Genomic DNA, 24,341 nt, shown 5'->3' on the forward strand with positions numbered 1-24,341 from the left:
CCTCAGCCTCCTGAGTAGCTGGCCTTACAGGTGCAAGCCTCCATGCCCAGCTAAATTTTTGTATTTTAGTAGAGACAGGGTTTCACCATGTTGCCCAGGCTGGTCTCAAACTCCTGACCTCAAGTGATCCGCCCATCTCGGCCTGTCAAAGTGCTGGGATTACAGGCGTGAGCCACACCCAGCCATATGTTTTTTATATATGAAGGACATGTCCTTTCTGTCACTGTTGCTGTAAATATAATCCCTTGTTTTTGCTTGCCTTTTGATTTTGTTTATGAGTTCTGTTTTTAAAGTCTTAGTGTTTGTTTTTAATATAGCTAAAATTTCTAGTCCTTTAAAATGCTGTTTGCTCTTTTATCCAAAATTCTTCTCCCCTTAGATAAGTATTCACCAATATTTTTCTGGTTTTTCAATGACTTCACTGTTTACCATTAGCATTTTAGTCCATTGGTGAGTACTGTTAGTAAGTTTTTAATCTTTTGTAGGTCATGAGTGTTTAGGCCTAAATACTCTCCTGAGTTCTAAAGCAGGAGCCAGCGTCACCTCCTGTTTATACACCCTGTCCTGGCCTGAGCCTCCTGAAGGCTGGCACATTCAGCATAGACCCCTCTCACTCCTACTTCCCACCCACTGCCCTTCTGTGGGTCACCTGCCCACTACTCAAGATAGCACTCTTGGCTTCTTCTGGAGCTTCTATCTTCACCACCCTGTGTTCGGTTCTATTCCAGCTCATCTCTAATTTCTGTTTACCTTGACCCAGCCGCTGACAGTCTTCCCAACTATTCTAGGAGCTTTTTGTTATTTCTTCTCTGGAAATACAATATAAATAATTTTTATATGGTTTTCCAAGTAGATATGAAACTTTTTAAATTAAAAATTTGTGTTCTAATAAGAGAAATGAACCATATTCATCATTTTAAGAAGTGGAAAATATAGAAAAGCACCAAGCAAAATAAAAACAACATAGAAAGTAAAAAGTGAAAGCCCTACTACCTTCAAGAGGTGACCTCTGTCAACAGTTGATGTATCTCTTTCCAGACTTATTTATACAAACAAATGTGGATCTTTATAAATATACATATGCACAGCTTTGTTCATGAAAATGGGAGCATGCTATATACTTTGTACAGCAACTGGATTTTTTTTTTTTTTTTTTTTTTTTTTTTTGAGACAAAGTCTCACTCTGTTGCCCAGGCTGGAGTGCAGTGGCAAAACCTCGGCTCATTGCAACCTCCACCTCCCGGGTTCAAGCGTTTCTCCGGCCTCAGCCTCCCAAGTAGCTGGGATTACAGGCACCCGCCACCACGCCCAATTAATTTTTGTATTTTTAGTGGAGACGAGGTTGCACCATGTTGGCCAGGCTGGGCTCGAACTCTTGACCTCAGGTGATCCACCCACTTCAGCCTCCCAAAGTGCTGGGATTACAGGCATGAGACACCGCTCCCGGCTAGCAACTGGCTTTTTACAAATAGCAGTCTATTGTGTATATTTCTCTATGACAGTACATAGAGACCTGCTGTCTTCTTTTTAAAGACTACTTGGTGTGTATTCTACCACATAGATGTACAGCTATTTCATCTCCTCCCCTACAGATGACCACGAAGTTTTCCAATGTCCTGATAACATTTATAGGCCACTACATCCTCATTTTTATACTTTTATGCTTTTGTGCTAGTGTTTCTATAAAATAGATTTCTAAAATTGAGACTGTTGAGTTAAAGGATATATACATAGTAAGTTGTATATACTTCCAGTTGCCCCTTGTTGAAACCTTGTACCAATCAATGCAGCATCCTTTTAAATGGTCTTTTCATTGCCCATTGCTTCCCTGTCTCCCCCACCCCCCGGCTCTTCACCCTGGTGCTAGAATTGCTTTTATGAAACTCAGATCTGACCATGGCTTACCCTGTTTAAAATACCTCAATGGCTCCTCACTGCCAGCAAAACCCAAACATTCATCCAAGGTCCTTCCCAGTTGGAGTCCTCTAAGAAGCAGACACCAAAACAGAATGAAAAGTGCAGAAGATTTATTGGGGGGAAGAAGAGCTAATGCCTATGAAAGATAAAGGAGAAAGGAGCAGAAGTATGGAGAGAAAAGACAGCTTTCAGACTGCAGTCCGGATCTAACTCCTGGGACGCAAGGGAGGGAAGGATAATTCTGTTGAAAGAGCATCAGACTGTGATTCTTGCTGTGTAAGAATGTCTCAACCAGCCCAGCAGGGAGTTCCAGCCAAAGATTGCCCAGCGGAAGAGTCCCACTTCGGGCAGAAATGGACAGGCCGGAGCAATCCTGCCATGTTTTGCCACTGGCTGGGGGCCACCCAGGAGGCAACATGGTCTGACTTGAAGGGTGCGGTGGATCCGAGGCTGCAGCCTGTCAGCTGTCTGCACTCCATGCAACAGGTCCTTTGAATGGCATGTGTTCTTGGCTGTCATAAACTGCAGCCTGCCTTTTAGCCTTACCTCCTTTGTTCTTGCGCTCCGACCCTGTGTTCTGGCAACACTGGCCTGACTACACGGCGTATCACACACAACCAACTGCCCATTCCACCCCCAACCCTGACCTTTGCTCACTCAGTTCTTTCTGCCTGGAATGCCACTCCTTCCCAGTTATACCCAGCAAAATCCTTATGTGCTTTCAAGGCCCAACTTAAACAAACACCTTCTCTGGTTGACCTCACCATGTAGAATTAATTGTTCGTTGCTCCTTTGGTGCTATGTGTAGATTAGTACTTCCCAGGTTGGAGTATTCTTAGCTGTTTTTTCTCAGATTTTTGTCTCCTCTAAACCTAGCAAAATGTCAGCACACAGTTCATGTTGACTGAGCTGTTTCCCTGCTCCTCCCAAAGCACCTTGAGGTTGCAGAATTCCAACTCCTGGAATGGTTGGAAGTGCACGGTACATGGTCAATGAGTGTTTGTTGAGTTGTCTGGGACCTCGTATTGGTGGGGTGAGGTGGGCAGAAGGCTGCTGAGGATGGGGATTGACTGTTGTTGGGGCTCACCAGTCTGGGGCCGCATTGGAGTTCTAAGACTAGAGCACATCTTCCCCTGTTTTTGTTTTCCTCCATTATTTGGAAAGACCCCAGAGGTGGGGGTTTTTTTTTGTTGTTGTTGTTTTAAGTAATCATTTTATTGTCTCTGGTCAACAAATGAGAACTTTTATGGGTCTTCCCTTTTTCAACCACATTTTCATGAGTTGGGATTTTGCGTTTCTTCATTACCCATTCTCCTTATGGGTATAAAAAGAGCCATTATTATACCCGGGATGAGAGTTCCAGGTCAGATGGGTAATCATTTTAATACTGGAGGCTCATGGGATACAAGGAGTTGGGAAGGTAGAAATGATATTTTTCCTCTTCCTCTTTCCCACACCCACCAGTTAAAGAACTTCCCTGGGAGTGGACCTGTGGGAAGTGGTCAAGGGTTTCCGGGGTGGGCACAGCAGGGAGTGACATCAGGGCTTGGTGGGGATGAGGTGGGTAGAGAGGACAGAGAGGGACTCTCCACCTTCCTTTGGATCTACCAGGATGTTCCTTGGGTACTGTCCCTCAGCAGAAGGAGGCTAGAGCTGAGGTGGCCACACCCTCCACTCATCTTCAACCCCTTCAATCTGTGAGGCCCTCAGAGGAAACCCTTCCAAGGTGTAAGGGCTGTGTGCCTCTGCCTTCCCTCTTAGGGTGCTTGGCACAGGTGGAAGCAGAGAGGTTCTGGGCTGAGGCTTCGGTTGTCAGTGCTAGCTTGACAGCAGTTAAGAATTTTTTGTTGTTGTTTTTTAAAATTTATTTTTCTTTAATTTTTAATGTAGTTAAAATTTATACATAATTGAAACCACTTCAATTTATACATATTGAAACATCACTATGTACCCCATAAATATGTATAATTATTATGTATTATCATTGTCTGGGACCTCATAATTATTATGTGTTATAATGATTATACATATTTATGAGGTACAGAGTGATGTTTCAGTACATATTATGTACAGTGATCAGATCAGGGTAATTAGCATATCCACCATCTCAAGTGTTTGTCATCTCTTTGTGTTGGGAACAGTCACTATCCTTCTTCTAGCTATTAGCAGTGGTTAGGGATTTTTGGAGGTTGTGCAGTGTGAAGAAGCCTGTGGGCCAGAGGTTCTTATCACAGACTCTTCTTCAGGAGTTATGAACCAGCCTTCCCCAAAGTGTTATCAAACTGTGCCTTTGGTGGAGGCATAGCTCTCATCAGATTCTTTATTGCCAGAAAGATCTGTGAATGAAGCTGCTACTATGTTAACTCAAAGAACAGCCTCCCTAATAAAGAAGAGGATGTGTTCCTACAAGAGCCAGGTTTTAGTTGGATTATTGGTGTGAGTGATGAAGACCTCAGAATGGCTCTAGAAAGAAGCCCAGATCTCAGCTTTGCACTGTGATTGTTCCCCAGCAACTCTGCATTCCCCCTGTATGGGAATAGGGACCTGTGGATTCTGTTGCCATAGATCCAGAGATTGGACCCAGGAAAGTGAGACCAGGTGGTCTGACACCTGCCTCCAGAGCGGACAACCCAGAGACAGAGCAGACACCTGCAGGTGTAGGGGCTGGGGGGAGAAGACAGCTATGTTATCTTCATAGATGTCAGGTCTCTGAGCCAAAGCTAAGACATCATATCCCCTGTGACCTGCACATACACATCCAGTCAGCCGGTTCCTGCCTTAACTGATGACATTCCACCACAAAAGAAGTGAAAATGGCCTGTTCCTACCTTAACTGATGACATTACCTTGTGAAATTCCTTTTCCTTTACCTACCCAAATCCTATGAAACGGCCCCACCCCTATCTCCCTTTGCCGACTCTCTTTTCGGACTCAGCCCGCCTGCACCCAGGTGATTAAAAAGCTTTACTGCTCACACAAAGCCTGTTTGGTGGTCTCTTCACACGGACAGATGCGCATGACAATAGACTAGGAATATCAGTACGAATAGAATAGTCCTAGGCTTTGAAATGAATTTTAGCATTCATTATTATTTGGTCATTCTAAAAACCCCTATTTTGAACCTTCACTTCAGAGAAATAGTTATGATGTTCTCGGAAAATGTCGGGAGTGTGTGGTGCACAGCAGTGGACAACAAAGGAAGAGAAAGCCAGAAAAGGAGAAAAGTGAATAAAAAGAAACGTCTCAAATTAGAGCAAAATACGAACTCAGTTATGCAAGCCTACAACTGTAACATGACAACTTCTCCGATTTTGACAGTCCCCCTCCACTTGTATTTTTTAAGTCCCGGCCACAGTTATAAATAGGAAACCATATCTGTTGAGACTTCCCAAGGGTTACATAAACAGTTTGGATGGTTATATCTTTTTAAACAACAGTTTCTACAAACACTGAAAAAATCCCACTTATTTAACAATCTGGTGCCTTGAGCCAATCCTGGGAGTCCCTGGGAGGCCTTGCAGAATCACTTCCTTCTGACTGTGAGTGGGGGCAGGGGCCCGCTTCTTGAGAGACAGCAGGGGAGGAAGAACCCAGTGTGTATGTGGGGAGTGAAGGAGGGAGGAGTGGGGTGGTGCAGAGGGAGGGAGGAGGAGGCCCCAGACTGCCACTCATACAGGCAGCTGTATCTTGTCACCAGGAGAGAGCAGGGACCCAGGATGGAGCAGACATAGGTCTTCTGGGGACTCAGCCCTTTCGGGAGGGAGTGTGTGCTCTAGGCACACCCTTTCCATATGACAATCTGATATGATGGTGGAAACAGGGTCCCTGGGCCCCAAAATTATGTTGGGAATGTTTCCTTCTCTCAAGCTGGAATAGCTGAGGTTTGTCTGAGAAATACCTGTGCCTCTTTCGACACATCGTAGTCACTAACCCCTTGCTCCTGCTCCAGGAGCCTCCAAAAAGTCATCTAGACCAGAAAAATTGGTCTTGTGTAGTGGTGGGAGTGGCGTAATGTCATTCCCCTCTATTTAGGTATGAGCTGTACCTCAGTTTTGTCATTAGAAATATAATTTTAGGCACAGTGGCTCATGCCTGTAATCCCAGCACTTTGGGAGGCCGAGGTGGGCAGATTACTTGAAGTCAGGAGTTAAAGACCAGCCTGGGCAACATGGTGAAACCGTATCTCCACTAAAAATACAAAAATTAGCTGGGCACAGTGGTGGGCACCTCTAATTCCAGCTAACCAGGAGGCTGAGGCACAAGAATCACATGAACCAGGGAGGCAGAGGTTGCAGTGAGCTGAGATCACGCCACTGTACTCCAGCCTGGGGGCAACAAGAGCAATACTCCATCTGAAAAAAGAAAAGAAATATAATTTTAGTTAAGTGTTCTCCCTTCCCGGGTGTCTTTTTGGAAGTGCAGTTAGCTAAAGATACATAGCTCATTACTGTAAATTAATTTTATCGAACTGATCCATGCACTTCCATTTAAAGAGGACTCGGTCCAGTGGGTCTTACCTTTTTCTGAGGTCCCACACCCCTTCCAGAATCTAATGGCACACGTGGACCCTTTCCCCAGGAAAATTCACAAACATCCAGAATTTCATATGCCCCTAGGGGATTTAAAAGACCCCTTTGACTCCACCCTGGGCTTCTGAGTTGTTATGAGAGGGTGGCACATGGAAAAAGTGGTGGTAAGGGGCGAGGAACAGGGACAAACAAGGAACCTGGGTCCCTAAGAGATCACGTGGTTGTTTTACCCAAGACTTGGCATACAAAAATATCAGAAATGAGTGTCTGCTGCCAATGGGGTCACTGCGCGTCCTGGAAAAAAGGTGTGCCTTCATCTGCAGTGATACACAGCCATGGTGTTGGGACTGGCACACTGCATCTCTAAGCCGCCAAGAGCTTGACCCTGGATAGGAAGAAAACTGCCCCAGAGGTGCTGGAGCTGGCTTTATGCTGGGAAGGTGGATGGCAGCTTGCGTCCATCTGGTAGGTTGAGGTCCTCTTGGCAAGCCTACTACTATCACCTCCCAGCAGAAGAGGTGGGGGTAGGACCCCGCACTGCAAACTCATAACCTTGAGTCCAAGATCTCGCTCTCTCTCTCTCTTTTTTTTTTTTTTTTGGGGGGGAAGTCAGTTGTATGATGTAGCTTGTGACTCCCAGGGTATTGTTCTACTCAAACTGGGGAAAACATGGGGAAAGTTTCTGGATCTAGACTTCATCCACAAGCATCACAGGGGATTTTGAAAGTGATGCAGCATAGTGAAATGAGCATAGGGATCGTTTAGAGTCCAGCGCTTGTTATTTGAAGCTCCTCCTGTCTATGTGGTGACTCAAGGAGGGGAGAATTTCCCCTTTGTGAGCCAGCTGGACAAGTGTCAGCACTGCTGTCTTTGCAGGCTCTGGCACAGAGGAGCAGGGCCTGGACTAAAGGGAATCTCCAGGGTTTGGGGGTCAGACCCAGCTTAACACACATGAAAAGGAGTGATCTTTCTCTTAAGCCAGTGAGCCAGGATCCCCCTACACCCCACAGAGCCCTTTCCACCATCTGGCACAGCATCTGATCCAAACAGGGCGCATGTTTGTTGCACTGCCTGGAGGTTCAGCTCCCATCCATACCACAACACAGGACAAGGCCCGGGCTTTGCACAGCACAGTCAAGTGAACACACTCTCACGATCTGATGCAGTCCTTCTCCCACACCCACCATCCAATTTTTTCCTTCACTTCTTTGTCTTTTTTAATATTAGTAATTTTTGTTATTTCTGTTAACTGGACTTCTTGGAATTAAGATTAATTAAGCAAGATACACTAGCCATAGATGAAAAGATGGGTAAATTGAACATTTATGAACTTTTGTTCATCAAAAATACCATTAAAGGGTGGAAAGGCGGCCAGGTGCGGTGGCTCACACCTGTATTCCCAGCACTTTGGGAGGCTGAGACAGGTGGATCACAAGGTCAGGAGTTTGAGACCAGCCTGGCCAATATGGTGAAATCCCATCTCTACTAAAAATACAAAGATTAGCCGTGCATGGTGGTGGGTGCCTGTAGTCTCAGTTACCTGGGAGGCTGAGGCAGGAGAATTGCTTGAACTCAGGAGGTAGAGGTTGTAGTGAGCCGAGATCATGCCACTGCACTCTACCCTGGGTGACAGAGCGAGACTCCATCTCAAAAAAAAAAGAAGAGTAAAAAGGCAAGCCAGAGACTGGGAGAGGAGAGGATATTCTCAGTAACATACCCGACAGAGGACTGGGGCTTGTATCCAGAAGGTCCAAAGAACTCCTGCAAGTCAATAAGAAAAAAGCAAATAGGCAAAAGTCTTAAACAGGAATATCTTAAAAGTGGATATATAAATAGCCAATAAGCAAATTAAAATGTGTAAGATGCCACTCTATACCCACAGAAAGGACTAAAATTGAAGATTGATAATACCAAATGTTGGCAAACTCTTTTATATACTGGTAGGAGTGTACATTGATACGATCACTTTGGAAAACTATTTGGTACTATCTACTAAAGCTAAGACTATACCCATTCCATAAACTATGAGTTCCACCTCTAGGTACATACTCAAGAGGAATGAGTACAAATGTCCACCAGCGGACATAAACTAAAATGCTTCTGTCTTATGTCTAATAGTACCTTTTTTCATAAGAGCCCCAAACTAGAAACAACACAAATGGTCATCAACAGCAGAATGGTTAAATTGTGTCATATCCACACAATGGGAGACAACACAGCAATCTTTAAAAAGAACAAACTGTGTCTCTACATAACAGCATACATGGATCATACAGATAATGTTGAGTGGGAAGAAGCCAGACACCCAGAAGGTACATTGTATGATTCTCTTTATATGAAGTGTAAAAACAGATAAAATTGGCCAGGTGCGGTGGCTTATACCTGTAATCCCAGCACTTTGGGAGGTCAAGACTAGAGGAATGCTTGAGACCAGGAGTTTGAGAGCAGCCTGGGCAACATAGCAAGACTCTGTCTCTTTAAAAAAAAAATAGCTGGGCATGGTGGCACATGCCTGTAGTCCTAGCTACTCAAGAGGCTGAGGTGGGAGGATTGCTTGAGTCTGGGCATTCGAGGCTGCAGTGGGCTATGATCGCATCACTGCACTCCATCCTGGGCGACAGAGCAAGACCCTGTCTCAAACAAAAAGCAAAAACAGGTAAAATTAATCTCTGGTGGCCGTGCACGGTGGCTCACGCCTGTAATCCCAGCACTTTGGGAGGCCAAGGCAGGCGGATCACGAGGTCAGGAGATCGAGACCATCCTGGCTAACACAGTGAAACCCCATCTCTACTAAAAATACAAAAAAAAATTAGCCAGGCGTGGTGGCGGGCGCCTGCAGTCCCCACTACTCAGGAGGCTGAGGCAGGAGAATGGCGTGAACCTGGGAGACGGAGCTTGCAGTGAGCTGAGATGGCACCACTGCACTCCAGCCTGGGCAACAGAGCGAGACTCCATCTCAAAAAAAAAAAAAAAATTAATCTCTGGTGATGGAAGTTAGAACAGAGGTCCCGACAGGGAGGGGCATGAGGGGGCCCCCTGTGGTCAGAAGTATTCTGTCTCAGTGCAACTCAAAGTATTGCAATTGCCAGCCACCTTGCCATTCTCCCCCACTGGCTCCTGGATGATAAGGATAAGGGTGCACCTTTGTCTGAACCACAGTGCCTAGCACAGCCCCCGCCATGTAGAGCAGATCCTCAGCGGATGTTTACTCAAAGAATGAGCAAATTGTGCCAGGTGCGGTGGCTCACTCCTGTAATCCCAGTACTTTGGGAAGTCAAGGTGGGCGGATCACTTGAGGCCAGGAGTTCAAGACCGAGACCAGCCTGGCCAACATCTCTACTGAAAATACAAAAATTAGCCAGGCATAGTGGCATGGGCCTGTAATCCCAGCTACTTGGGAGGCCAAGGTGGGAGGATGGCATGAGCCCAGGAGTCAGAGGTTGCAGTGAGCCAAGATCATGCCACTGCACTCCAGGCTGGGCGACAGAGCAAGACCTTGTTTCAAAAATACAAAATAAAAAAGAATGAGTGAAGTACGACATGGCCTTTATAGAGTAACATTTGTGTGTTAGAGGGGAATCGGTGTGGGAAGGCAGTTAACAACTGCTCAAAGTTTACTATAAAACAAAGCAGAAAATACATGCTGCAAAGGAGAAGCAGAAATGAAGGTCTTTCGCTAGAATGGGGGATGGGGTGACAAAGGTGCTGTCAGTTCGAGGAAGAGGCCTTCACAAGTAATTGGGGGACTATGGGGGCTTCCCGAAAGAGATGGTATTGAGCTGAACTTCGAAAGGTGGTTGAGATTACAATAGGCAGAAAATGGCTGAGAAGGGCAAGCTGGGCTCAGAGAATGACTCACCCAGTGGTTCTCAAACTTTAGTGCAACCAGAGTCACCTAGACTTGTTAAAACACAGTTTGCTGGGTCTCACCCCACAGGCTCCAATCCAGGAGGTCTAACAAGTCCCAGGTGATGCTGATGCTGCTGGTCTGGGGACTATTCTTTAAGAACCCCTGGCTTAAGCCAAAGCCAGCCTGTCCAGTCAACTGCACCTCCCTTTGGGCACTGTGTTAAGTGAGTGAAGGTCAAGATGAGAGGCAGGTGTGGACAGGTGGAGTGGGCCAGAGTCTGAGACCTTTGGCTACTGTCTGGGGAGTTTAGGCCTAATTCTGTGAACTTAATTTAGGGCCTCAATAGATGGACATGGTATAATGACCTGGTCTCTAGGGATGTCCCACTCCAGGGTTTATGACATCCTCTACCTGAAGCTTAAAGCTGTACACACAGGCAGGTGATAAGTTCGTACTGAGTTTGGTCCTACAGAGACAAGCCCTGCACTGTCCTCCACAGCATACCTGCCAAGGGAGACACAGTTTATACTGACAGACTGAAGCGATTGAAACAAGGCACTATTTTAAATGTGCGGCATCAGGATTATTTGTAGCCATGCATGCAATGGAGATGGCAGGTGGAAGAGGAATCAGCCAATCTGACCATTCAGGCAAAAGCAGCCTTTTGGTCTCAATAAAGAGATAATTGGTCTGTTTTGTTTGTTTGTTTGTTTTTTCTCATATTCTAGGTCCCTCCCAGATTCCCAGGGGCAAGGATTTATACCACATCCCCAGTCCATTTTTTCACTAGGGAAGCACCTAGATCCAGGTAGTTTCCTCCAAGTGGTGTCTCTTTGGCTAAGAAAGGGAGAGTGCGCTGGGAGCGGTGGCTCATGCCTGTAATCCCAGCACTTTGGGAGACCGAGACAGGAGAATCACCCGAGGTTACGAGTTTGAGACCAGCCTGGCCAACATGGCAAAACCCCATCTCTACTAAAAATACAAAAATTAGCCAGGCGTGGTAGTGCCTGCCTATAATCCCAGCTACTCGGGAGGCTGAGGCCAGAGAATCAATTGAACCCAGGAGGTGAAGTTTGCAGTGAGCCGAGATCGTGCCACTGCACTCCAACCTGGGCAATAAGTGAGACTCCATCTCAAAAAAAAAAGGAAGGAAGAAAGAAAGGAGGGAGTGCCGGAGGGAGAGTTCATTGCCTGGGGAGGGAGCACCCTCTATGGATGCTATGGATATCCTTGTCAGAACCATCCTGGTCAGGACACACTGGACATTGGCCATTTCCCTGATGACCCAGACATGCAAGGTGGATGCTATCTGTCATCCTGTATACTGGCTTTGGTTACACCTTCAATAAGCTGTACTTACTATCAATTCTCTGTAAAGTAGTCTACTGGTTGTGGTAGAGACACAAGGATGGATCAGCCATGGACCCATCCTCCAGAAACATACAACATAATAAGAGGTGGGCGACATTAAAACCCTCCTACCTGGTGCCTGTTCCCTCCCTCTGCATCCCTGGCTTGAGTCTAGCTGCTGCTTCTCCCTAACTCACCCTGATGCTGGAGGCTGGGAGCTCTCATTCATTCAGCCTTCACCTCAGCAGGTATCGCAGGGGTCCTGGGCTCACAGGGGTGAGTGCATCAAGATGCGTGTGGTCTGGTAGGGAGCCTTCCTGCCCCATAGCTGGAGATAGGCCAGCTCCTGAGCAGGTGCTCTACAGCCATCATCCTGCTGCTGGGGCCACAATAGTCAACTCTGGGCTGCAGATCCCCAGTCCCCTTGCTGACTGGGCTCCACACCGGTAGAGGGAATCTGGGGGCCCCCTTTGCCTCAGCCTATGCCAAACTAGAGGCCTCTGGGGGTCACAGCTGCTGCATGCACGATGATCCACGGGGAGACAGGATGGGGCTGAGGTGAGTGCAGTGCCCTGCTGCCTCCCCAGGCACCTCGTTCCTCTCGAAGCTCTGCCTGCCTTTTTCCTCAGGGACATGAGAATTGGCTCGCTTCCTTCTCACCACCAACTCCCTTTTGCAAGAGAATCATCTAGAATAGAGCTGTTGGTCAAACTGTAAAATATTTGAAGACATTCATTCTGAGCCAAATATGAGTAACCAATGGCCTGTGAGACAGCCCTTAGGAGATCCTGAGAGCATGTGCCCAAAGTGGTCAGGCCACAGTTTGGTTTTATACATTTTAGGGAGATATAGGCATCAATCAATGCATGTAAGATGTACATTGGTTCTGTCCAAAAAGGCAGGATAAGTAAGTTGGGGGGTGGGGGTGGTTTCAAGTAATAGATGGATTCAAAGATTATTCTGATTGACAATTGGTTGAAAGAATTATTATCAATAGAAAGCAACAGAAAGGAATGTCTGGGTTATTATAAGGGGCCATGGAGACCAAGGTTTTTGTTTTTTGTTTTTTGTTTTCTTTTTTCTTTTTTTTTTGAGGCAGTGTCTTGCTCTGTTGCCCAGGTTGGAGTGCAGTGGCGCAATCTCGGCTCACTGCAAGCTCCACCTCCCAGGTTCACGCCATTCTCCTGCCTCAGCTTCCTGAGTAACTGGGACTACAGGTGCCCACCACCACGCCCAGCTAATTTTTTGTATTTTTAGCAGAGACGAGGTTTCACCGTGTTAGCCAGGATAGTCTTGATCTCCTGACCTTGTGATCAACTGGCCTCTGTCTCCCAAAGTGCTGGGATTACAGGTGTGAGCCACTGCCCAGCTGGGGACCAAGGTTTTATTATGCAAATGAAGCCTTCATTCAGGCTTCAGAGAGAATGGATTGTAAATATCTCTTATCAGTCTTAAAGAGTCAGTAATTCCAAAAGGGAAGAGGGTATAATCAGGCATGTCTGGCTTCCCCTTCCCATCATGGCCTGAACTAGTTTTTCAGGTTAACTTTGGAATGCCCTTGGCTGAGAGGAGGGGTCTATTCAGACGGCTGGGGGTGCCTTGGAATTTTATTTTTGGTTTACAGAGCTCAGGCCCAGAAATGAGAACCAGGTTTAGGTCTTGCTCTCCTACTCTCCACTGTGTGACTTGGGCAAGTCATCTAATCTTTCTAAGCCTCAGTTTTCTCATTTGTAGAATGGAAATAATGCCCTTGCTTACTTCATAGTGTCACTCAGAGGCACAGACGATGGAGAGGCAAAATTATTGTCTTTAACTGCCCTGAAGCTTCAGGGAGGAGTTGGACAAGTACACACACAATGTGTTGCGTACTACACCAGAGGTATGTCTGGGGTGTGGTAGTAGCAGAGTGGAGGTAAACCAGTTCTGCCCAGGAGGAGACTGCAAAGCATGGGGCCTGGTGGAAGTAGCCCTCCAGGGCTTTGGGCTCTAATGTTTCTTAAACAGTGGAGTGTTAACTGTATTAAGTTTCATTTAGTCCCCACAACAAACCTGTGAGATAGGTGTCATCCATTTTACGTATGAGCAGCTGAGGCTCAGAAAGGATCATGCATTGGCTTGGCCTGGTATTTATAGAGCCCCTATTGAATGCTAAGGGGCGCAAATCTAAGTTCCTTCCTCGTGGAGCTCACATTCCACAGGTGAAGTCACTTGCCCAAGACGAGGCTGGAATGTCAGAGCCAGGATTCAAACCCTCATCTGGTGGCTTCTTACCTCACCCTAGAACTCACTAGCCCTCAGGACATCCTCTTACAGGGAGCATAGACTGTCTCTGCCAGCCCCTGTGGGGAATTTGAGGATTTAAGGGCAAGGCTGGGTCAGGGATAGGAGAGGCCCTGCTATTCCTATGGAACCTTCTGTTTCCCGAGCATTCCCTGGCAGCCCTTCCCCAAAGAGAGATTGAAGGCCTGACCGTGCTAATATTTTCCCCAGGGAGGCAGGGCAGGAGAAGCTTCCCCAGGGGATTTCAAGGGAGGATGGAGGTGGTCTCTGTTCTGGGGTCAGAGAGTGACACCCTCTTCCTGCTGAGATGGGGAATCCCCTTGGATTTCTCTGGGTTTATGGGAGAGGCCTATTGTTTTCCTACTGATCAGGGCCTCAGGGGAGGAAAACTCAAGACCTGGCAGGCACGTCATAGGACTAAATCAGCCTCTGGCATCTGAGTGGCTCCTTAGGCTTGCGGCTCATTCCTGCCCTCTCATGCCCTCAGCCTCAGGCTGCCATGGGACCCATGGCACTGCCACTGGGCAGTGATATTTTGTTTTAACTCAAGGAAATAAGAGATTGGCAAACCCCCTTCTCCAAGGAAAAAAATACAGGATTGTTCATTAGAGCATTTGCTCGTAGTGAAAATCATAGGAAACAATGTAAATGGCCAATGTTTAGGAATTAAATAAAATGTGGTAAAAATGTACATGTAATGAAATACTTTTAATGCAGCCATTAAAACTCATTATGTAGAAGAAAATTAATTTCATGAGAAGAGTGCTTTATAACAGATTTAGTCAAAATTCAGATCATAAAACACAATGTACATGATCTCATTTTTAACTCAAGGAAATAAGAAAAAAAATACCTATATGTGTGCATAAAAGAATGTCTAGAAGGATGCATCCAAAGTTAATTGTAGTTATTTCTGGGTAGTAGAATTATACGTTTTCTCCTGTTTTCAATATTTCCAAGTTTCCTTCAGTGAAAATGCGTGTATTTTGTAATCATGGATAAAAAGTTCCCACAGTGTGTATTGGCGAGAGAAGGATTGTTTCCTTTTGGCTTTGCACTTAGATGGCCCAAGGCCTTGGCCTTGTTCCAGGAGTACAGATATTGTAGAAGCCACCGGGAAGACTGGGAGCAGTAGAAGAGAGGCCAGCTTAAGGAGAATAAACTGGGCATCACTGTCCAGGTGTCATCCTAAATGTCACCTCCCAGAAAGGCACCTGACCACACAACCTGGCCAAAGGAGGTCACTCCCACACTTACTCTTTACATTTCACCCCAGCTTGCTGTCTTCATAGCACCCGTCCGCATCTGAAGTTATCTGCCTGCATATCCATTTCCTTGGTGATTATTTATCTCCTCCACAGAAGGCAAGCTCTCCAAGAGCAGAGTCCCTGTCTGTCTTGCTCACTTACTTCTCATCAGGAGAAAGCCAGACCTTGGTCAACAAGCAACTGAGGACTTGCTCAGCAGCCCCAAGCTATGGGCATTTATCCTAAGGCTACACACAGCAGTGAGAAAAAGGAAATAACTTCTTAGGAATCTAGAAACAGGTGGAGAGCTGGCTTATAGGACCACACCTGGGTGGTGCTTAGCAACCTGGAGGACCTGGCCCAGTGTTAGTAACAACAGTGGCCACGTACAGGTGTTGAGGAAGTACCAGCTTTGTGTTTTCTCTTAAGGTAGAACCAATGTAGGTTAGATCCCTCTCCCTCTGCTTCCAGTCCCCCTGCTGCCACCAGCCAACTCTATCACTCAGCTGCCAACTTCAGCTCCTCTCTTTAGAGCCTTCTGTAGTCAGGTTCTCACTTCAACCATTCCACTGAATCATCCCTGACCAGGACTACCTGTGACTCCAAGAAGCTGTATCTCTGTCTTCATATTATTAAATAGTTGACCTGTCATAGTGGACTATGCCATCCTCCTCAGAAGTCTTTCTCTAGGTTTCCCTCCTACTGTACTTGCTAGTCCTTTTCAGTCTCTTTCGCTGAGCTACTGAATGGGGCTCAGCCCTTGCACAGCTTCCCTATTTTTTTTTCTTTTCTTTTCTTTTCTTTTTTTTTTTTTTGAGACAGAGTCTTGCTCTGTCACCCAGGCTGGAGTGCAATGGCATAATCTCCGCTCCCTGCAACTGCCACCTCCCAGGTTTAAGTGATTCTCCTGCCTCAGCCTCCCGAGTAGCTGGGGTTACAGACACCCACCACCACGCCCAGCTAATTTTTGTATTTTTAGTGGAGACAGAGTTTAACCAGGTTGGTTATGCTGGTCGCAAACTCCTGACCTCAGGTGATCCACCCACCTTGGCCTCCCAAAGTGCTGGGATTACAGGTGTGAGCCACTGCACCCAGCTGACAGCTTCCCTATTGACATCCACCCTCTTGGTGATCTCATCCTGTGTCACAGCTTTAAAGAACTATGTGCTGAGCACTCACAAGTCCAGCCTGGACCTCTCCCCAGACTCACAGTTCCACCTGCCTACAGTCTTCTCCACTTAAGTGCCTAAAAGGTATCTCACACTTATGTCCAAAACCACATTCCTTATCTTCCCACAAAACATGCTCCATCTGTAGGCTTCCATTCAGAAAATGGCAATTCCATCCTCCCAGATGCTCAGGCCAAAACTGGGAATCTTCCTGCTACTCCCAGCCAACTCTGTCCTGTAGTTCACAGCTTCACCTCCTTTCTTTTTAACCTGCCCCAGTCAGGTTCTAACCCCATTCTTTTTAATCTCTCACTTCCAATCCATCAGCAAATCCTCCATGCTACTGCTCTGGTCCAAGCCACCATTGTCTGTTGCTGAGATTTCTGCCACAGCCTCCTAACTGGTTATACTCTTTCTCTCAGTTTATTCTCAACACAGCATCCAGAGTGATCCTGTTAAAATGTGAGTCACATCATGTCACTTCTCTGTAAAAAACCCTCTAGTGGCTCCTGTCTCGGAATCAGAGCCCAGGTTCACACAAGGACCTCCCTTGAATGCTGTGAATACTGTGGAGCCTCTCGCTACCTCTCTGATCCCTCTCCTACTTCTCCCTTATTCGTTCTACTCTGGCTGCACCACCCTCCTCACTGATCTGTTAACACGTCAGACAGGCCCTCACTGCCACGCTGTTGCACTTGCCATTCCCTCCACCTGGCAAGCTTCTTCCCCATTAATTCTCAGGGCTTATGTCCTCACTCTTTTCAGGTAACTTTGTTCATAATTTACCTTCTCAGGTGTCTAGCCTTCTCTGGACACACATTTTATAATTTTGACACCCCTTCTCACCTTCTGCCCCAACATTCCCTACCCCTCTCTCCTGCCTTATTTTTTCTCCCTAGGACTTACCACTTCTGATTCCTATATTTTTAATTTATGTATTTTGTTAGTTTTTGGTCTCTTCACTACAACCACTCCCCACCCTGCCGTCCGGTAGACTGCAGGCTCCATGAGGGCAGGGTGTTAACCTTTTTTGTCCAATGCTGTATTCCCAGAGCCCTAGGACAGTGCCTGGCATATATAGGTGCTCAGTAAATAGCTGATGAATATCCATGAAAATGAATGAGGGACAACTTATTTTTTATACAAGGCCTTGAGACAAAATGGAAAGGGCACTGAGGTTTCTGCCAGTATAGGAGCATTAACAGACCAAATGAGAAAGAAACCCTCTGAGTGGAGAATGCACCTGGGTGGAAGCTTGTGCCTGTGTCTGCCCTGGGCCAGCATGCTGCCAACTCACACCTCAGTGGCTTTCAAAGAACTCGCCACAGATGGGCTCTCATCTTTCAACTTCCATCCAGGCTTACTTCGTTCAAAGGCCCACCTTCAGTGCCCTGTTTCAATCATTTACTTTCCTTGTTTTTTGCAGGTACCAGAGTTTATAGCCCATTGGAGGAAAACACATCAAGGTAAGAAAACAGTAAGACCACGTCTTGTTTGGGACTTCCCAACCCAGCCTTGGAAACTGTCCAAGGAAGACCAGGGTGCTAAGTGTTGGCAGCTGGATAAAGGGAAGGCCCAAGAGACTTTGTGTTGACTTCCTGGATAGAGTGAGAGTCCTGGGGACAGCGAGGCAGCTCAGTATAGTCAGTGATGGCTGTGAGGTCTTTAGACTCAGGAAGACAGTGTTTCACTTGGGAAAATATGGCAGCCTCCCCCAAGCCAGTTGGTTGTGGGCCCACAGCATGGCTCTCCTGCCCTGCCTTCCCTACCTCCTTCTGGGTCTCCCCTTCCTCACTTGCCCAGACGTGCTGCCTGGCCCACTGAAGGCATAGCAGGCTTCTGCAGAGGGTCTAGGGCTTTCTTCTGACATGGAGTCTCGCTCTGTCGCCAGACTAAAGCACAGTGGTGCAATCTCGGCTCACTGCAACCTCCACCTCCCGGGTTCAAGCGATTCTACTGCCTCAGCCTCCCAAATAGCTGGGACTACAGGCACACGCCACCATGCCCAGCCAATTTTTGTATTTTTAGTAGAGACGGGGTTTTACCATGTTGGCCAGGATGGTCTCGATCTCTTGATCTCATGATCTGCCCACCTTGGCCTCCCAAAGTGCTGGGATTACAGGCATGAGCCACCGCGCCTGATCTTTTTTTTTTTTTTTTTAAAGCAAGACTGGTTTAGTTCAAAAGGTGTATACTAAGATCTTACTAGTATAGGGCTTCTCTGATTCTGTGTTTAATCTCAGTCCGAATTTTGTTAAGATCCTCAGCAAATAAATGGATGTGGGAAATGTGTGATTAGGAGAGAGGCAGCTTTTAAAAATGTGTCTGGCTTTTGACCATGCAATTTCACTTTCCAGAGTTTATTCTAGGAAAATACTCATACTTATGCAAAGTTTGTGTACAAAGATAGTTATAACTGCATTGTTTATCATTTACAAAAAGGAAACATCTGAAAGCCCAATAGAAAGGAATTGGTTATTCCACGTTGGCACATTCATACAAGGGAATGTCATTAGGCAGAATGATGAAAATATATATTGATGAGAAAGATATTTGAATGTACCATTTTTTTAAAAAAGAAATGGAAAATCTTACAAACCATTCAAGGAAAGTAACTTTGGACTCAGCCTGAAGGGTTGAAATTGAGCTTAGTCTCTTAATCAAGTTGGGAACTCAGGCAAGTAATGTGATCTCCCTGAACTTGTTTCCTGCCTGTAAATGGGGCACAATAACACCTAGCTTGTGAAGTTGGAAGGATTAAGAGAGATTAACACATCTAAAGGCCTCAGCACAGCCCAGTAGGTGATGATTGCTCAGTAGCTGGGTGCTTAGATGAGACTGTGATAGTATTTTTACCTATTTATAAGCCAGGAAACATTCTGGAAATTCATACACCAGCAGTGGAGTTTTCTGACTAATCGAATCATGGATGATTTTTAATATTTTCTTATTTTTCTACAAAGAATATCTCCTGCTTATCTAAGGATGGTATAGTTTTTAAAAAGTGACAATTTAAAAGGTTTAAAAAAAAAGTAACAATTTAAAAGGTTTAAAAAAAAAAAGTGCATTTCAGCAGGTAAGTTTGTTAAGTAATCCCTGCACAGAGCTCTAGAGAACTGAGGGAGAGGTGGGAAAGAAAGGGAATAGGAAGAACAGTGGGTAGAGGAAAAGAAAGAAGGGGACGTCAGACCCCAGGGCTAGTGGCCAAGGAGATGCACCTCAGCGGTAACGCTGGAGCCCCAGCAAGCGTTGTGTGTGTCTTCCCATCCCCTTTGATTGGCACCTCCCAGGGGAGCTCCAGGTAGGAGATGGTAACCAAGGCTCATCTGTCCCAGCTTCTGCTGACAATAAATGTGTACAGCCTCTTTTAGCTGCTGAGACAGCCTGACTATAGCACATCCAGGGAGAGGCCCTGTGGCTCTAGTCGTGGGCCTGGCTCATCCACCTTTGGTAAACCCAGCATTTTTTTCCATGTCCTGAGTAGGAGAGGCAGGGCATCCTAGTGAATTCCCAGAAGTCATTCTAAAAGGATTAGCACCTCTCTTCTTTAGCAGCCCAGTAGGATCTATACCCAAGAGACAGGTTTCCCAAGCAAATACAGGCTGCCAGGAAAGGGAAATGGTGACCACCTAAGGGCTGCCATTCCTGGCTCTCATCCCCACCCACACCCCACCAACTGCCTTAATGGCCTGTGACATCAGGAGGAACCCTTCCATGCTGATGGTGCTTATGCCCACCTATGACAGTTCATTGAGTATTCTTAGAGAGACATGACTCTTCTATATAAGCGAATTTTCCAAATTATTAAATTTGATCCCATCACATTGCAGTTTTAAAATTGTACCCATTTTAAATTAATTTCTATTTCATCAAATTTATCAAAATAATACACAAATTCAAAATGGCTGGAAGAGTTGATTTTGAATGTTGTCACCACAAAGAAATGACAAGTGTTTAAGGTGGTAGATATGCTAATTACCCTGATTTGATCATGACACACTATATGTATGTCTAGAAACATCACACTGCACTGCAATTATTATGTGTCCATTAAAAATAAATAAAAAATAATGCATGCGTATGGTTTAAATATCAATTGTACTGAGAAGCCCATAATAAAAATCCCTTCCCCACCTTTCGCAGTTTCCCTCTCTATAGGCTACCTCTTTCAACCATTTACTAATTTCCATTTCTGTTTATACTGTTTTTTGATCTACCAATTTTAGGCATTTGCTGACTTCTTGTGGTAGATGAGGATTGAAGTTTCCTACAGAACCATCCCCACTTTTCCTCCCTCCATCCTTCCAATAAGAACATAACACAATCTGTGGTTAACTCAATAGTGAGTGTAGACATACTCATCACTGCTGAGTTATGTAGCATCTTTGAGTTCTGGAAGATTTTCTTATATTATTTCTTTAATAATTTTCTTCCCTCTGTTTTATCTGTTGGATCATCTGGATTAATATTTTAGTTTCCTTATGTTTTCTCTCCTGCTTTTCATCTCTTTGCCTTTTTGGTCTATTTTCTTGGGAAACCTTCATTGACTTCATACTCCAATCCTTTTGTTGATTTTTTTTTTAATTTTGGCTTTCTTTTTCTAATATCCTAGTACTCATTCTTGTTCTGCCTGTTCTTTTTCAAAAATATCACATTCTTTTTTATGCATATACTGTCTCCATCTTATTCTTCTTTAGGCACTATTTATTTTTCATTTGTCCATTTGTCTTAATAGTCTTCTAGTCTCTATTTTGTTTTTGTTTCCAACTGGAGGTGGCAGCAGTGGCGGGACTGGTTGTGGTTGTTGTTGTTGTTCTTCTTCTTCTTCTTCTTCTTCCTTCTTCCTTCTTCTTCTTCTTCCTTCCTCCTCCTCCTCCTCCTTCTTCTTCTTCCTCCTCCTCCTCCTTCTTCCTGCTTCTTCCTCCCCCTTCTTCCTCCTTCTTCCTCCCTCCTCCTCCTCCTTCTTCTTCTTCTTCTCCTCCTTTTTCTTCTTCCTCCTTCTTCTTTCTTCTTCTTCTCCCTTCTTCTTTCTTCTTCTTCTCCCTCTCTCTGTNTTCTTCTTTCTTCTTCTTCTCCCTTCTTCTTTCTTCTTCTTCTCCCTCTCTCTGTCTCTCCATCTCTCCTTGTTGGAGGCTTTCCTTAAATGCCAAATATCTCAGCTATCTGCTGGTATTTATTAATGGACCAATAAGAGGCTGAACTAAACTCTGCTTGGGCAGAATTTATCAACTGGGGTTTCACTACAGGAAGCAAGCCAGTCTTTTAGTTAACAAGCCTCCAATAAGCACCTTTTTTTTTTTTTGAGACGGAGTCTCGCTCTGTCACCCGGGCTGGAGTGCAGTGGTGCGATCTTCGGCTCACTGCAAGCTCTGCCTCCCGGGTTCATGCCATTCTCCTGCCTTAGCCTTCCTAGTAGCTGGGACTACAGGTGCCCGCCACCACGCCCAGATAAGTTTTTGTATTTTTAGTAGAGATGGGGTTTCACCATGTTAGCCAGGATGGTCTCAATCTCCTGACCTCATGATCCACCCACCTTGGCCTCCCAAAGTGCTGGGATTACAGATGTGAGCCACTGCACCTGGCCATGAGCACCTTTTCTCTAGAGCTAGGTTTCTCGGCCTTGGTACTAGTGACATGTTGGACCAAAGAATTCCTTGTTGTCAGAGGCTGTCTCGTGCACTGTAGAATGTTTAGCAGCACCAGTGACTTCTATCTACTAAATGCCAATAGTAACCCGCCTCCCAGAGATGTGATAACCAAAATGTCTATAAACATTGCCAAATGTCCCCTGGGGGACAAAGTCACCCTGTTGAGAACCACACCCTGAAGCCTTTCTGCTCTCAAGAGAAGCATTCTAACTCCTAGTTCTAGTTATTGATCTCTACATAACAAACCACCCCAAAACTTAGTAGCATAAAACAACCACCATTTTTAGGGCCACTGTCAAGGATTCAGAAGGGCACGGCTCTTTATTCTACAATGACTGGGATGACTGGAATGACTGGAGGTGACTGGAATGACTGGGAGTTGGAACAGCTGGGGCTGAAGGGTCCACTTGTAAGATGGTTGTTCACTTGGCAAAGAGAGCTGGAAGGCTGGGCTTAGCTGTTGAGAGACTACACATGGTGTTTCCAGCACCATGGCCTGGTCACTGGGCCTCTTATGAGGTAGCTCAAGTCTCTGGTGTGAGTGTTCTGGCCAGCAAAACAGAAGCTGCATGGCTGTGTATGTCCCAGCCGTGGAAGTCACATAGCTCATTTCCACTGTGGTCAGAAATCCACACAGGTTCAGGGAAGGAGACACAGACCCACCTCTCCATTGGAGAAAAGTCAAAGAATTTGCAACCATCTTTTAAATCTACCATACCCTCATCCAGAGTGATATAGACCTGGGGTGGTGCGGGGCAAGGTAAGTGGGTGGGACATTGAGTCCCACACTTCGTTCTTCAGACTTTTCCCTCCATTTTCATCTCTGTATTCATCTGCCTTCCCTCCTGCCTGTCTCTCTCCTGTTCAGTGTCTTTGTCTCCAGCTGTGTGGGGCAGGGTGCGGAGGTAAGACCTGGGGAGGATTTCAACCAGTTTCCTGCATTCATTACCCTCACTGGCTGCTGTACCTCAGCCCCACCATCCACAACACCTGGTCTCCCCAAGTCTGAGCTCCTCCTGCAGGGTTCCAGGGGTAAAGCGGCTTGCCTCCTGTCAGTGTGCCCCCTCTGCAAGCCCTTCAGAGCCTAGCTTCCTCCATATCAGTCATTATTCCTCTACCTGCCTCCCAGCTTCCTGGAGTTTGGGGAACTTTTTCAGCCACTCATGTCTCCTTTACCATTTCCTTTGCCTTTGAGAGTTAATACCATTTGGTTTTTTGTTTGTGTGTCTGTTTGTTTGTTTGAGACAGAGTCTCGCTTTGTTGCCCAAGCTGGAGTGCAGTGGCACGATCTTGGCTCATTGCAACCTCTGTCTCCTGGGTTCAAGTGATTCTCATACCTCAGCCTCCCAAGTACCTGGGACTACAGGCATGTGCCACCATGCCCGACTACTTTTCGCATTTTTAGTAGAGATGGGGTTTCACCATGTTGGCCAAGCTGGTCTCGAACTTCTGATCACAAGTAATCCATCCTCCTCATCCTCCTAAAGTGCTGGGATTACGGGTGTGAACCACCACGCCTGGCCCCATTTGATTTTTTTAAGAGATAAGGTATCACTTTGTTGCCCAGACTGGAGTACAGTGGTGTGACCATAGCTCACTGCAGCCTCAAACTCCTGGGCTCAAGTGATCCTCCCACCTCAGCCTCCTGAGTAGCTGAGACTCCAGGTATACACCACCACACCCAGCCAATTTTTTTTTTTTTTTTTTTAAAGACAAGGTCTTACTATGTTGCCCAGACTGGTCTAGAACTCCTGGACTCAAATGATCCTCCTGCCTTGGCCTACCAAAGTGCTGGAAGTATAGGCGTGAGCCACTGCACCTGGCCGCATTTGATTTCTAGACTAGCATTTTAGTGGTGCTTCAGGATAGAAAGGAAACTGGGAGTGTAAATAACTGACGTGTTGAACTGGAAACCCTGTTGCACCTCTCTTGTATGGATCTATCTCTACATTGTGTTATAGTCTTCCCTGACCTGTAACAGCTCTGTGAAGCAGTACAGTGACATTTAACCTTTTGTTGATCATTCAGAGTCCTCTTTATGAAAGCACTTGTTTACCTTGGAATTATTAAGCTATTAAGCTATTACCTTGGAATTACTAAGTAGAGCTATTTGTTCCTCCATGATGAGGACCCCAATCATTTTGCTGGGATTCTTCAAACCTTTCTTCATGGCCGCCTCTGTTCCTGGCTGCCTCTCATCCTATGTATTTGTGGTGAGAGTGCCACATTACAGCATGTTAGCTTCTGATGTATCTTTTCAAATGCCCTGGTGACTCTGCTGGGCGTTCTTTGTTTGCCATCCCCCGACACATCCCTGCTCCTGTTGATTTTCTGCCCTTTCCCACACCTCC

General features: G+C 45.9%; 1 protein-coding gene across 4 annotated transcripts in view; it reads left to right on the forward strand.

Moving 5' to 3' along the window:
* C6H5orf56 (chromosome 6 C5orf56 homolog) overlaps positions 1–24,341 on the forward strand; it is a 66,634-nt gene that overhangs the window by 21,149 nt on the left and 21,144 nt on the right. For all 4 annotated transcript variants that reach the window (XM_025387175.1, XM_025387179.1, XM_025387176.1 and 1 more), the window contains exon 3: positions 17,769–17,808. In XM_025387175.1, coding sequence (XP_025242960.1) covers positions 17,769–17,808 — 40 coding nt within the window. The remainder of the gene's footprint in view (positions 1–17,768; positions 17,809–24,341) is intronic.

Source organism: Theropithecus gelada, chromosome 6, assembly GCF_003255815.1.
Source record: "Theropithecus gelada isolate Dixy chromosome 6, Tgel_1.0, whole genome shotgun sequence".
Taxonomy (NCBI): Eukaryota; Metazoa; Chordata; class Mammalia; order Primates; family Cercopithecidae; genus Theropithecus; species Theropithecus gelada.